The sequence below is a fragment of the Ranitomeya variabilis genome, chromosome 4, assembly GCF_051348905.1.
Source record: "Ranitomeya variabilis isolate aRanVar5 chromosome 4, aRanVar5.hap1, whole genome shotgun sequence".
Lineage (NCBI taxonomy): Eukaryota > Metazoa > Chordata > Amphibia > Anura > Dendrobatidae > Ranitomeya > Ranitomeya variabilis.
In genome coordinates, this window is record NC_135235.1 from 57,790,557 (window position 1) to 57,805,771 (window position 15,215).

The window sequence follows — 15,215 nt, forward strand, 5'->3', positions numbered from 1 at the left end:
GGGAAGGGCCAATCCGTGGCCGGACTAAGCCAGCCCGGTCGCCGGGCGCGACCAATCAGCGACTCGGGATTTCCGTTACGGAAGTTAGTGTATATATATATATTTTGTTTCAACCAGGTATTTGTGTAAAAAAAACAAATAAAGTAGGCAAGCAGCCATACAGGTCTTGCTACATGGGGTAGATCAACGCCAACAGAATTCTTGCAATGCCTTGTCATTCATAGAAATGACGTATACTTAACCAATCCATTTTCAGTGGTGCATGACTGACTGGACCATGTCTGACTGACTGGACCATGTCTGACTGACTGGACCATGTCTGACTGACTGGACCATGTCTGACTGACTGGACCATGTCTGACTGACTGGACCATGTCTGACTGACTGGACCATGTCTGACTGACTGGACCATGTCTGACTGACTGGACCATGTCTGACTGACTGGACCATGTCTGACTGACTGGACCATGTCTGACTGACTGGACCATGTCTGACTGACTGGACCATGTCTGACTGACTGGACCATGTCTGACTGACTGGACCATGTCTGACTGACTGGACCATGTCTGACTGACTGGACCATGTCTGACTGACTGGACCATGTCTGACTGACTGGACCATGTCTGACTGACTGGACCATGTCTGACTGACTGGACCATGTCTGACTGACTGGACCATGTCTGACTGACTGGACCATGTCTGACTGACTGGACCATGTCTGACTGACTGGACCATGTCTGACTGACTGGACCATGTCTGACTGACTGGACCATGTCTGACTGACTGGACCATGTCTGACTGACTGGACCATGTCTGACTGACTGGACCATGTCTGACTGACTGGACCATGTCTGACTGACTGGACCATGTCTGACTGACTGGACCATGTCTGACTGACTGGACCATGTCTGACTGACTGGACCATGTCTGACTGACTGGACCATGTCTGACTGACTGGACCATGTCTGACTGACTGGACCATGTCTGACTGACTGGACCATGTCTGACTGACTGGACCATGTCTGACTGACTGGACCATGTCTGACTGACTGGACCATGTCTGACTGACTGGACCATGTCTGACTGACTGGACCATGTCTGACTGAAAACAAGTGAAGACCCATTCAGACATGGTCCAGTCAGTCAAGCCCTAAAACCCCATAAACGAGCTGAATTTACAAACTGTCTTATAGGGGGTTGGCCACTTTATGTTCATCCTATCAAATGTCTTGGGTACGTGATTTAGTGGCACTTACTAATTACAGGTTCTCCTCCAGCACTCTCCTATTTGCAAAATGGCCTTTGAAGGACTGGCTTAAGACCAGAAAACAGCTTTCCGATGTGTCCTGACATATTGTACAATGTGCGCCACTGTATACTAGATCCAACCAAAAAGATTCACAGAACTCTGGTTAAGCGGCCAATTCAGCAGTCCATGGCCACCGGACTAGATCCCCAAGAACCTTCAAGCCTTGCATGCATGCGTTGAGCTGCAAACCTAATGAGGTCACAGAGGACTAGTAATCAAAACAGGCGCAACAGTTGCCCCTGGAAGCAGGAGGGTCACAGGACTCTTGTCTAGGGGAAAACACTACCGATGTGCCGGCTGGACCTCAGAGTCAAGTGAACCTTTTTGCTCAACTCTACCGAATACCCAACCAACGACCAACCAAATGGAGAACAAGAGACCACACTGACCTCTGCCAGGTGAATAGAGCCCTATGGTCAGGACTGACGGTATATGCCGGGGACTCTACTAGCGTCAATGACAAAATAATAACACAATGGGAATATAGAGTAATCTATCAGACGTTATTACCACCCTAAGAAGGACTCTGTCCATTTTGCCATTATATAATCTAGTGTGATCAGGTTGTAGGAGGACCTGTTCACATGCCCCTTTTTTTTTTTGCCAAAAGAGTTTCAGAACTTTTCACGAGCCTAATGGGGGTCGGAATAGATGTGTCCGCTCTATGAATGTGGGTGATGTTGCTTACGGGTTTGTCCTTGATGGTGGGGCTGGAGACACACAGGTACAACTTGCCGTCTTCCTCCAAGCAGGCATCTATCAGGGCTTGCACAGAACTTTCCTCTTGAAAGAGCAGGAAGGCATAACCTTTAAAAAGAGCAAAAACAGCCAACGTCAGGGCCGGTCGTCATAACCACACGGCACTATTAATAGAACAATCCAATTTTCCAGCACATAAGCATCGCCGCTGCTGCCCTCTGAGGAACAAATCCTTTAAACCTTGGGCAGGAAATACCTATTTTTTCACACTATATATTGCATTAAAGCATTAAACATTTAATATAAAGACTCCTTTGATTTCTTAGTTTTTCCTCCAGGGAATACAGAACTGCGGCAGTATTTTGCAAAAGAAATAGACTTTGTAAAAGAAAACCCGACGACTTAAAGAGCTTATGAATTTTTAAAGGGAATCGGTCACCTTGATAATGCTGTGCAATCCCAAGGCTGCAATTATCCAGAAGAAACTGCGCTAATTTATATTTAGTTTTATGGGAGGATTCAGAATAACATGAATTTTATAAATGTAAATTGCTGCAGATTTTGGGATTAGGAGTCCAGTGGGTGGTCCTACTCAAGGATTATCAGTCAGAGGGAGAGTTTGGACCGCCTACTGGACTCCTGAAGCTCAAAAGGAGCAGAGATTTGATTAAATAACTTACAAGATATTTTACATATTTTAAACACAAATCTACATTATCAATCTCCTGAGCCCATTCAGCTCTTCCAGGTCGGACACCAAGTGTGACAGGTTCGGCTTATGTTACGTTAATAAAATTAATGATGGTTGTGCCCTTTTAGGTGGATCACAGGCTCTACAGGTTAAGGCTAGGGTCACACAACCATATATTCTCATACGAGAGAATCGTCTCGTTTATGTAAATGACGCTCTTATAATGTGCTCACATTCTCTAAAGTAAGAAGATGGGAGAGAAAAATGTCTCCATCTTCTCCATTGTGGCAGCCCATGGAAATCGGACTGCACTCAGACGCAATCCAAGTGCAATCTGACGTTTTCCACAGACTCATTGACTTGCAAGGTCGAGTGTGAGCCAAACAATGGATCAAGCTCTGACATGCAGAGATTTTTTCGCCGGACCGGCTGTCTGGAAGAAAAAAAAAAAATCGGACATGTGCGTGACCCAATAACATAACATTGGTATGAGTGCGATCCAATGTTGTGCTGGTCATCTTCGCGAGCCCCAAGAATGTGGAATAGGTTATATTCATTCCTTCTGAAAATTTATCTCACTTATTTTCAAATTATGATGCATCTCAAATAGTACTGATTATTGCCAGAAAATAAATCTACAATTTTGCATATTGAAGACAAACATGGTAAATTTCATGGGATCCGTAATGAGCCTTGGCATCTCCGGAACAGAAATTGACATGCTGCGGCTCGTAAACCTGCGTGGATGAGTTTACGCAGCGTCAAATAGAAGCACAGTGAGCGTGGGAGGTCTATAAATCCCATCCAGCGTACTTGTGTCGTAGAACGCAGCGGTTTGGACACAGTGCAGATGCGCTGGGTCCAAAATGCTACGGTTTCTAATCGTGGGCACGTACCCTATGAGAGAGACCATCGGGTGCGGCCGGCCAAATCTTCACCCGTGGCCCATGGATGCACGATTAAGATACATCCAGACAATGGCTACCATACGCCCAGCAGCACTATATGGTCTGATCCTAAGCGGTGTAGGGACAGACACAGAGGGTCTCTAAGATAGCCCTTATTACATGTCCAGGTGATTTCCCATGGGCAGGACTGTGCCCTTAAATTAAAGTGCAATGCCTGGCTGTTTCTGCATTAATGCTCGTACACAAGACTTTTGGCAGCTGAAACCCACTCCTCTGGTGGCCAATAGCCACATGACTGTGGCTACCAAAGAAAGGCGTCAGGACACAGAACACATCACTGAATACATTGTGAATGGGGCTGTGCAGCTGTAGACCGATCGGAGCGCTCATGGTGACCATAGTCCCATCACCCAAACCTGAGCGTCAGTACTGGACCATGGAGCCTGGGGAATCATGTGTTCCCTTACATCAGGAGGTCGGCTGGGCGAATGCGAAGAGGTGGTGCCAGGATGGACTATAAGAAGAGGGCAACGCGGCAGAGGTAGTCGGGTGCTCTGGGCAATGTACGACTATGAGACTTGAAATTCATGTGGATCTTACTTTGACACGTACCACCTACCTAAACATTATCCAGCCCAAGTACCCCTTTTATGGCAGCAAAATTGCCTCTTTCAACAAGATAATGTTCCTACTACACTGCAAAAATAGATCAGGAATGGTTTGAGGACCATGACAAGGTGATGCCTTGGGCTCAAAATTTCCCAGATCTCAATCTATCATCTGTAGGAAGAACACATCCAATCTATGGAGGCAGCACCTTCCGGGACTAAGGGTTCAGTCACACGTCAGTGATTTTTCTTCTATGCAAAAAGAAAAAGGTTTGCGTTTCATTAGAGTTTTTGATCAGAGTTTGGTTATCAGTTTTTAATATATAGATGACGGATGGAAGGATGGATAGAGGGTTTTTCAAGCTGCTCTTATTAAATGCAAAAAAGAAAAATAGGACCTGCACACCTTTATGCACAGGTGCACCAATACGCTATGTGGCCAAAATACCAACATATACATACAAGATTTTTCTTTTCTATGTGTAGCACATATAGGGGGAGGGGGATGTGGCCCCTCCATCTTTACCATGCCTGGTTTCCTTTTCACTCCCCATTCACACGAGTCTGGTCAGGCACATGGAGGGGTAGGACATATAATGGTTAGGGACCATCCATATTCAAAGGTCACCTTGACGTGGTTGGATGGCTTTTGCGCTCTTTGATCAAAAACCGCTAAAGTACTTTACGTTTTTAACTTTTACAGCAATATTGCAGTTCACGGTATGCTGTACATCTCCTATTAACCGGTCTGTGAACAAAATAGCACAAGGATGACATCCGAATACTGTCTGATTTCTTTGATTGATCCATAGACTTGCATTGGGGAGTTGGATGTGACAAGTATCCATGCTTTTGTACAGACCACGTGGTCCAATGAAAGAAAAAAAAAAACGGATTTGTGATCTACCCTATATAGGTATGAGCACCATCTGAGAAAAATACAGATGGCACGTGTATGGGAAAAACTGATGTCTAAATGAACTCCCAGGGTCCAGCACCAAGTCTCTGCCACTGCTCCTTGTGTCTGTTATTGTCTGCAGTGCTGACTCCAAGTTGACAGTGCTGCAGCCAATCACTAAGCTTGGTGGCTGCATAAGCCACTCAGAGCTGCTTATCTCACTGATTGGCTGCAGTGCTGTCAACCTGATGTCAGCGCTGCAGACAATGACAGTCAACAGGACTAGCAGCAGAGACTTCAATCTGGACCCGGGAGGGTATTTTGAAAAAATAAAACTGTGCTTTATGCAAAAGGTAGCCATGGAAGAGGAGATCCAAAACTGGAAAACCCCTACACAAAATGTGTTGTTTCTATAGAAATAGTGTGATTTTCCCCTTAGCTGGAGAGGGCATATACCGGTAACAAAACAAACAAAAAAAAATACTCACCAAAACTAAACTAATAAAAGAAAATCTAGCTATAGAAAAATTTGAAGACTATTGCTTGGTTTTGGATTTATCCATTTCTCTACACAGGAAGAATTTAACACATGTGGAGCTGGCGTTATCCGGAGTCACCTTGAACACAAAGATATCAGAATGCCAAGTGTCACAGATGATGAGGCGCGCTCTCATTTACCGTCTAAAGGCTTGCGGGCTTAATGAGTCAAATGAATGACATTAAAATGCCATTTATAGACTCGTTTAGGACCGAACTGTTCTCGTTGTGCAAGAATTAAGCAGAAGGGACGTGAAAATGACAATCACATCTCAAGAACACAAAGAGAAAGGGTCATTCGGCTCGATTCATCACAGACACTGTCTTCTGGTGCTCGCTGACATTTGTGTCAAATTCTTCAAAACCGTGCACACCATTCATAAATTTGGCACAAAATAAAATAAGTCCTTTTTTTTTTTCCTCATTAGACAGTTATTCCAGCACTGAAAGTTAAAAAAGTGCACCAAACTTAAAAAGTGGGATAAAAAGTACAGAGAATAAGGCCACTAAAAAAAGGAGGAAAAGAGGAGAGACAGAAATGATGATCGGTCGATTGTATACAAGAGTAGAATGTCAGCATTCTGCATTGTTACCTAGATACCACACTTTGTAATGTGACTAGCTCTCTCCTGATTCTGGGGGAGCTGCTCACCCAGTATAGAGTGTTCCTGTCTGGCAGAGACTGGACGCAACGTCACAACAAGACACCACACCTCTGCCAGTCCCTCCGCTGCCTCCTGCTTCATCTTCCACTTCTGGCACTTGCAGAGTCACAGCCTCTTCAGTGTCCTGATGCTAGGAGATCATCCCCTGCACGGAGCTGATCACTGGTAAAGAGAGTCTTGTGGACAGATGAGACCAAGCTTTTCGGTAAAGCACATCATTCTACTTTTACCGAAAACTTTTAAGGAAAATGGAATGAGGACTACAAAGAAAAGAACACAGTACCTACAGTCAAATATGGTGGAGGTACAAAGATGTTTTGGGGTTGTTTAGCTTCCTCTGGCACTGGGTGCCTTGTTTGTGTACAAGGAATAATGAAATATGAAGATTGCCAACAGATTTTGGGTTGCAATGTAATGCCCAGCCTCAGAAAGTTGGGTGTGTCCTAGACCCCAGGTCTTCCAGTAGGACAATGACTTCAAACCTACTACAAGAAGTACCCAGAAATGGATGTAAACAAAGTGCTGGAGAATTGTGAAGTGGCCAGCAATGGGTCCGGAGCTAAATCCCGTTGAACACCTAGGGAGAGATATTAAAGTTGCTGTTGGAATAAGGCGCCTTCAAATATGAGAGACAGGGAGCATTTTTGTAAAAGAATAGTGGTCCAACATTCCAGTTCAGAGGTGTAAGAAGCTTGTTGATGGTTATAGGACGTGATTGACTGCAGTTATCTGTATCAAAGGATGTGCAACCAAATATTAAGTTGAGGGTGCCAACAATTTTGTCAGGTCCATTTTGGGAGTTTTGTGTGAAATTATGTCCAATTTGTCTTTTCTTCTCTTTTTTTGTGTTGTTCCAATACAAAGAAAATAAACATGTGTATAACAAAATATCAAACCATGTGTAACTGCAATAATTTTCTAGCTTAAATACTTCATTTTCTGAAACAATTTCAAGGGTGCCAACACTTTCGGCCATGACTATATAACTACGGTATATATCTCTGTTCATGGTTACATTTTCATATATGTAAAACAATAAATGCATCCATTTTGCATATATATGAAGTGTATAATATAGAAATTTGAAAAAAAGATTAGCAGGATTTATTGTAGCCGAACCAGGGTCCATGCAAATTTCTTTGAGTACGGACATGTATGCCGGACTGTTCCTGTGCATCTTTTTATTTATTTCTGTATTACTTTATATATATTTTTACATAGCACAGGTTATGCAGCACAAAATCATGGTATACTGCTATAACATTGTGTAGCATAAGAAGGTACACAAATAGGGTCACAATGCAACCCCTAGGGTGCCACAACAAAAAAGTAGCAAAAAGTCCAAACTTCTTTTTTTTCAAAACTTACTTGTCGTGGTTCCTCAGGGAAGGGGTTTCATTGTGATCCTATCTATCTGCATCATGCTATGTGACTTTTGTTGACTCCAACATTTTGTGTGGCCGCACTATAATGCACACTTGCATATATACTGACATACCTGTAAATACATTCTTTTATCATATTGGAGCGCCCCCACGCGTAAGGGCAGTAGGGTACTCGGTACCGGGTCCTTCTCAGTTCAGGGGATGTCACGGTGGCCCGACCCGGCCCGTGGCCCTTTGAGGGGCGCCCAATTAAAGGTGTAGTTGTTAGTTGGTACGGTGTTCGTGACGCCACCTGTGGTATTCGGTCAGGGTGACCGATGCTGCTTAGGAGTCCGCTGGGGTGATGGAATGGCAGCCAGATGGTATACCTTCCCACAGGTGAAGTGTATCCCCAGGGCTTCCCAGATGTGTAGGTGATGATGGTGGACGCTGTAAGGCGCAGTGAATAACAAGGACACAGGGTTGCAGTCTCTTTACCTTTTACTGAAGACTTCAGCACCCACAGTCCAGAGCACTGGTCACAGGGCAGATGGAATCCGGCCGGTCCGAAGGCAAAATCCAGAGTTCCCTTATCCAGGAGGAAATCAGTAGCCTTCCTACTAGCGCCTGTGTGTTGTAGTACCTCCCTGCTGAGCACCACAGGATAGTCCTCACAACTTTCGTAGATGTCTCTGATGTTCTCTCTCTGTCCCCCAGATGATATGGATAGGACAACCCGTATGACTGGGTAGGCCTGGAGCTATTTTATAGGGACCCTAGTGTCGCCCCTCTCCCACAATTTGCCTCCGTGTCTTCTTAGGTATTAAGGTCGGGCAGCCTACTTGGAATTAACTGCCCTACCGATTTCTAAAGTAATACGTACAGTTAATTACTCCCTCGGTGTTCCGGCCACCGGCTACGCGCCTCAGAAGGATGTTGCCGATCTTGGGGCAGAACTCCTCCCGGTATTATCTCCTTGTGCTGTGATCTCGTTTCTCACTTCTCCACAATATACTTCGCTTCGTGTCCTTTCTTAGGATGCTGCCGCAATGGGTGCAGGCGCAGCTCCGTAACGTTCTATCTCGTGCTTGGTCTCTTGTCAAGATCCCACCCCTGACAGGGACCTCTGTCTGCAGCTCAGATGTTCCTCCTTCTCCCCCTGTCTGCCTGACGGGTCCTCTCTGGGTCTAATCCAGGTAGCTTCTCCCTAACTTCCTATCCAACCCACCAGTTTTACCCGTGTGTGAGGAGTGGCCTAACAGATAGAAACAAGGCTCCCCCTGGTGGACTGGAGTGTGAAGTGTAGTGTGTGACTTGTGATACCTGGTAAGGTGAACTCCTTTAGTACCATCAGACGTAATATCACTCCCCCTGGTGGAAGAGCGATATTACTGCAACGACCAGGACTCTGGGGCGCTGCAATATCATTATGTATGCTGATAAACATATGTACCGTAAATACACATATGTATAGTGAGATATGTATATGTAAAGCGAGTTCTATATACATGTGTTTGTATTGACATGTGTACATACAAACGGAATAAAATAAAAATAAAGTCCTATGACAAAGCACAAGACCTTACAAAATCGAGCAATAAAAGTGCGAGCGATTCGGCCGGTTATACTAACGACACTCAGCTCAAACTCTGTCAGAGTGAGAGGAGAGTGTCTCACAGCACAGGTGTGAAGAAGGAGAATTTTATTTCTCCATCTTCTCCATTGTCTCTGTGTGCATACATCAGACTGCACTCAGATGACATCCTAGTGCAGTTTGATGTTTCATTCGCACCCATAGACTTGTATGGGTGTGCGACGCGTGATCCATTAATCGGCTGTATAGTATAATACTGGGTGTTATCCAATATAACATACCATAGCACTCAACCATGTTAGGCGCCAATGTGAGCAAGGTCTCAAATGAGAGTGTCTGACATAGGGGGAAAAAAAAAAATGGCTGCATTCTTTCTAAAAACTGTGGCACTCCACGGACAGACTATGGGGGTATTGCTGGTCAGCGTCTTCCATCTGAATGGCACTTGTCATTGTACAAGATGAAAGAAGCAATTTTTATTTATTTTATATCCAAACAACACCATATACTATGGTTATATCCAACTTCACAACCACATTTTTTTCATTATTCCAATGCATCTAAAAAACGAAGCAACTTTACAATATTCCTTAAGTAACATTTTCTTACTGTTTTGGGTCTCCGTCTGTGTCACTGGCTGATAGACATAAAAGGGCCCATGTGAAAGAGCAGTTTATGGGCCCTTTGCAGTCCAACAGCTCCTCATAATGCATAATTCCACCTACTTTGGAGTGGAAAATGGGCCCCCTTACATCTTGGGCCCCTGTGCGAATGCATAGGTTGCACCAATGATATGTTCGCTAGTGATGAGTGAGTATACTCGTTGCTCGGGTTTTCCCCGAGCATGCTCGGGTGGTCTCCGAGTATCTATGACTGCTCGGACATTTAGTTTTCATCGCTGCAGCTGAATGATTTGCAGCTACTAGCCAGCTTGATTACATGTGGGGATTCCCTAGCAACCAGGCAACCCCCACATGTACTCAGCCTGGCTAGTAGCCATAAATCATTCAGCTGCGGTGAAGAACACTAACAAATACTCGGAGGTCACCTGAGCGTGCTCGGGAAAACCCGAGCAACGAGTATACTCGCTCATCACTAATGATAAGCAAGTAAAAATGGGGTGCATAGTGCACATGATGGGAAACCGAAAAAAATAAGGAACAGATGAAAAAGGTGGTCACCTTTCCAAGTTGTGTTGGAACAGAGCACAACTCTGCGGAAGGCATAGAAAATCAAGGACTGGCTGGCTGCTGCTCCATCTGATGAGTCGGGAACCATGACTCTAAAATGCACCACAGAAAGGAGAAAAACTAAAATTTAATTTAGTAAGGACAAAGCGTTTCAAACTGATGAAGAAATCAGACTGATTTCGAAACGCGTTGAATTTTTATTTTTACATTTTTCCCCTCCACTCGTATTTACGGACAGCACTCTTCTCTCCTTTCTGTGGTCCATAGTAAACAAGCAATCCTACATAATCTTGTCCTGCAGTCATACTTTCTTCCATCTGTCCCAACTTTATACAAACTTTAGGATGGGACTAAGCAGGGGCGAGGCTTGTTTAACTCCTGGAGGAACATTCGTTTGCAGTGAACCGGTTTAAAAACACGACAAGACCAAATAACTTGGTCTTAAAGACCAGCGCATTCGTTCTGTTGAGTCTGTAATTCTTATCTCTCTTTTCCTGAAACATCTTCTAAGCTAATAAATTCTCTAGTAACCCATTCTGATGTCCGAAATGTACAGTGACACAGAGAATGCAAACGCTAAAATCCCCAAAAAGTCCCAAAAGAAAATGAGAAGCAATTTAAGTAAAATCTTATTTCTTATTCTTGAAGATAAATGGATTCAGTAAAATCCCAGGACGTTAGATAAAAGTCAAAAAGCTTCTCATAGATCTGAATAGATTTATTATGTCATTCTTACAAAAACGGTGCAATTACATTTTAGTGACTGATACTCCTAAAAATGATAGAATAGTCAGAGATTACGAGGTTGGAGAACAGAGGCAGCTGGAGCTAAAGATTTAGATTAAAGTCCATCCAGATTTCCCCGGCTGCCGCAGGAAAACTGTTCTGTTACAGCCATTCAGGTGAACGATGACCCATGTAAATCAAGGACGCAGAGTCCTACAGAGCGCTCCTCTGTTCTGGCTCACAAAGGGTGGTCCCGATTGGAGGGAGACTCCTCTTATGTCCAAATGACTTAATAGAAATGATCCTTTAAATCCAAAGCCCCAAACCTTTAAACATTCTAATAGGAGATACTGGGACAAAAAATTCAATTATGGCAGAAAAAAAAAGCCTAAAACAAAAACAATGTAAAAAAAAAATAAAAAAAAAAAAAATGATAAAATATGGCTGAACTCAAGCACAAAAATCATATAAAAGCTAAGACAAATGGAAACCAAAAGGCTCACAAAGACTAAACATATGTGGTTGAACATGAGCATGAAAAATAAAAATGAGCAGAGAAAAAAAAAAAAAAAAAAAAAAAAAAAAAAAAAAAAAAAATCGAGCAAATTGTAATTAGGGAAGTGACCGTGAAACATCATCATTGAGGCTATGTGCACATGTTCAGGATTTCTTGCAGAAATTTCCAGAGCAAAAACAGGACATTTTTTGCAAGAACTCTGCATGTGTTTTTTTTGCGCTTTTTTTTGCTGATTTTTTCCGGAGGTTCCCAATGCAATAATATAGTGGGAAATACGCAAAAAACCCGCAAAATTAATGAACATGCTGCGTTTTTTTTTACCGCAATGTGTTTTTTTCGCAGAAAAAAACGCATCATGTGCACAAAAATTGCGGAATGCATAATGTATGTGGTTTTCGCGTTTTTATAGCGAAAACGCAAAAAAAACGCGAAAAATCTGCAACGTGTGCACACAGCCTTAGAGCACTGAAACCACTGAAGAATATTGGTCTGAATTTATTTTTAACCGTAGACCGTACTCGGACCAAAAATACGGTCGGGTGAATGAACCCCAAGCACAAGTAGCCCATTATGTTATTAGGTGGTCCTACCAGTACATTCCTGTCCATGTGCCCCATTACAGCATATGGACACTATAAATGGAGTCCTCTACTATGTTTCCAGAGCCTCTACAAGAGCAGAACTCATGCTGGTGGACCCTCACCATCCACGAACCCCCAACTAAAGAGGGAGGAGGATTAGCCAATAGCAACTTTCCCTGGAGAAATCAAGTGGTTTGTTTAATATTCTGCGATCAGACAATCCTTTAAGCAACTAAGTACCGTAAGTATAATAGCAAAGTAAATGAATAATTAAAAAAAATGCATAAAAGAAGAAAAAAACAATACGCCTGTTAAATATCATGGGTGCTCTACGAGTGTCTCAGACGAACAAGAAAATATAACTTGTGGTACAGTGTGGTGCGGTTTCAGGAAGAAAGGAGCTCTTAAAATATATACATGGGGAAAATAAGTCTGATCCAAAGAATAACATTGTATGATTTTTACATAATTAATTAGCATTTTATTGCATGAAATAAGTATTTGATACAATAGAAAAACGTAACTTAATATTTGGTACAGAAACCTTTGTTTGCAATTATAGAGGTCGGACGTTTCATGTAGATCTTGACCAAGTTTGTACACACTGCAACAGGGATATTAGCCTACTCCTCCATACAGATCTTCTCCAGATCTTTCAGGTTTCGTGGCTGTAACTGGGCAACATTCAGTTTCAGCTCCCTCCAAAGATTTTCTATTGGGTTCAGGTCTGGAGACTGGCTAGGTCTCTCCAGGACCTTGAAATGCTTCTTAGGCCGGAGACACACTGCTGCGAGATACGGCCGAGTCTCGCTGGTTAAAAGCAAGCTGTGGCACCTGCACTCCGGAGCGGAGCGTGCAGCTGCATAGCAATACATGGAGCTGCATGCTCCGCTCCGGAGTGCAGGTGCCACAGCTTGCTTTTAACCAGCGAGACTCGGCCGTATCTCGCAGCAGTGTGTCTCCGGCCTTATGGAGCCACTCCTTAATTGCCCTGGCTGTGTGTGTTTTGAGTCATTATCATGCTGGCCAAAATCTCACAATACATGACCAGAGGCATCCTCCCTTCAATACAGTGTAGTCGTCCTGTCCCATTAAATGTATAACGTTTCCTCCACCATGGTTCACGGTTGGGAATGTGTACTTGGGGTTGTACTCATCCTTCTTCCTCCAAACACGGCGTGCGGAATGGATACCAAAAAGTTCTATTTAGGTCTCATCAGACCACATGACCTTCTCCCATGCCTCCTCTGGATCATCCAGATGGTCATTGCCAAACTTCAAACGGGCCTGGACATGTACTTGCGTGAGCAGGGGGACCTTGCGTGCCCTGCAGGATTTTAATCGATGACAGTGCAGCTTGTCACTAAAGGTAATGTTTGAGACTTTGGTCCCAGCTCTCTTCAAGTCATTGACCAGGTCCTCCCGTGTAGTGCTGGGTTGATTCTTGACCTTTCTCAGAATCAGCCTTACCCCATGAGGCGAGATTGTGCATGGAGCCCCAGACCAAGGAAGATTGACAGTCATCTTGTGTTTCTTCCATTTTCTAATAATTGTGCCAACAGTTGTTGCCTTCTCACCAAGCTGCTAGCCTATTGTCCTGTAGCCCATCCCAGCCTTGTGCAGGTCTACAATTTTGTCGCCGGTGTCCTTAGATAGCTCTTTGGTCTTGACCATGATGGAGAGGTTAGAGTGTGATTGAGTGTGTGGATAGGTGTCTTTTATACAGTAACGAAATCAAACAGGTGCACTTAATACAGATAATGAGTGCAGAGTAGGAGGGCTTCTTAAAGAAAAACTAAACAGGTCTCTGAGAGCCAGAATTCTTGCTGGTTGGTAGGTGATCAAATACTTATCTCATGCATTAAAATGCAATTTAATTATTTAAAAATCATACAATGATTTTCTGGATTTTAAATTTTAGATTCCGTCTCACAGTTCAATTCTACCTACGATAAAAATTACAGACCTCTACATTGTTTGTAGGTGGGAACACTTGAAAAATCGGCAGGGTATCAAATACTTATTTTACTAATATACACTGCTCAAAAAAATAAAGGGAACACTTAAACAACAGAATATAACTCCAAGTAAATCAAACTTTTGTGAAATCAAACTGTCCACTTAGGAAGCAACAATCAATTTCACATGCTGCTGTGCAAATGGAATAGACAACAGATGGAAATTATTAAGACACCCTCAATAAAGGAGTGGTTCTGCAGGTGGGGACCACAGACCACATCTCAGTACCAATGCTTTCTGGCTGATGTTTTGGTCACTTTTGAATGTTGGTTGTGCTTTTACACTCGTGGTAGCACGAGACGGACTCTACAACCGACACAAGTGGCTCAGGTAGTACAGCTCATCCAGGATGGCACATCAGTGCAAGTTGTGGCAAGAAGGTTTGCTGTGTCTGTCGGCGTAGTGTCCAGAGGCTGGAGGCGCTACCAGGAGACAGGCCAGTACACCAGGAGACGTGGAGGGGGCCATAGGAGGGCAACAACCCAGCAGCAGGACTGCTACCTCCTCCTTAGTGCAAGGAGGAACAGGAGGAGCACTGCCAGAGCCCTGCAAAATGACCTCCAGCAGGCCACAAATGTGCATGTGTCTGCACAAACGGTTAGAAACCGACTTCATGAGGATGGTCTGAGTGCCCGTTGTCCACAGATGGGGGTTGTGCTCACAGCCCAACACCGTGCTTGGCATTTGCCAAAGAACACCAGGATTGGCAAATTTGCCACTGGCGCCCTGTGCTCTTCACAGTTGAAAGCAGGTTCACACTGAGCACATGTGACAGAGTCTGGAGACGCCGTGGAGAGCGATCTGCTGCCTGCAACATCCTTCAGCATGACCGGTTTGTCAGTGAGTCAGTAATGGTGTGGGGTGGCATTTCTTTGGAGGGCCGCACAGCCTTCTATGTGCTCGCAAGAG

General features: G+C 43.9%; 1 protein-coding gene across 7 annotated transcripts in view; it reads right to left on the reverse strand.

Annotated features, from left to right (window-relative positions):
* CPEB3 (cytoplasmic polyadenylation element binding protein 3) overlaps nucleotides 1-15,215 on the reverse strand; it is a 108,608-nt gene that overhangs the window by 27,619 nt on the left and 65,774 nt on the right. For all 7 annotated transcript variants that reach the window (XM_077258566.1, XM_077258565.1, XM_077258563.1 and 4 more), the window contains one exon: nucleotides 1,998-2,116. In XM_077258566.1, coding sequence (XP_077114681.1) covers nucleotides 1,998-2,116 — 119 coding nt within the window. The remainder of the gene's footprint in view (nucleotides 1-1,997; nucleotides 2,117-15,215) is intronic.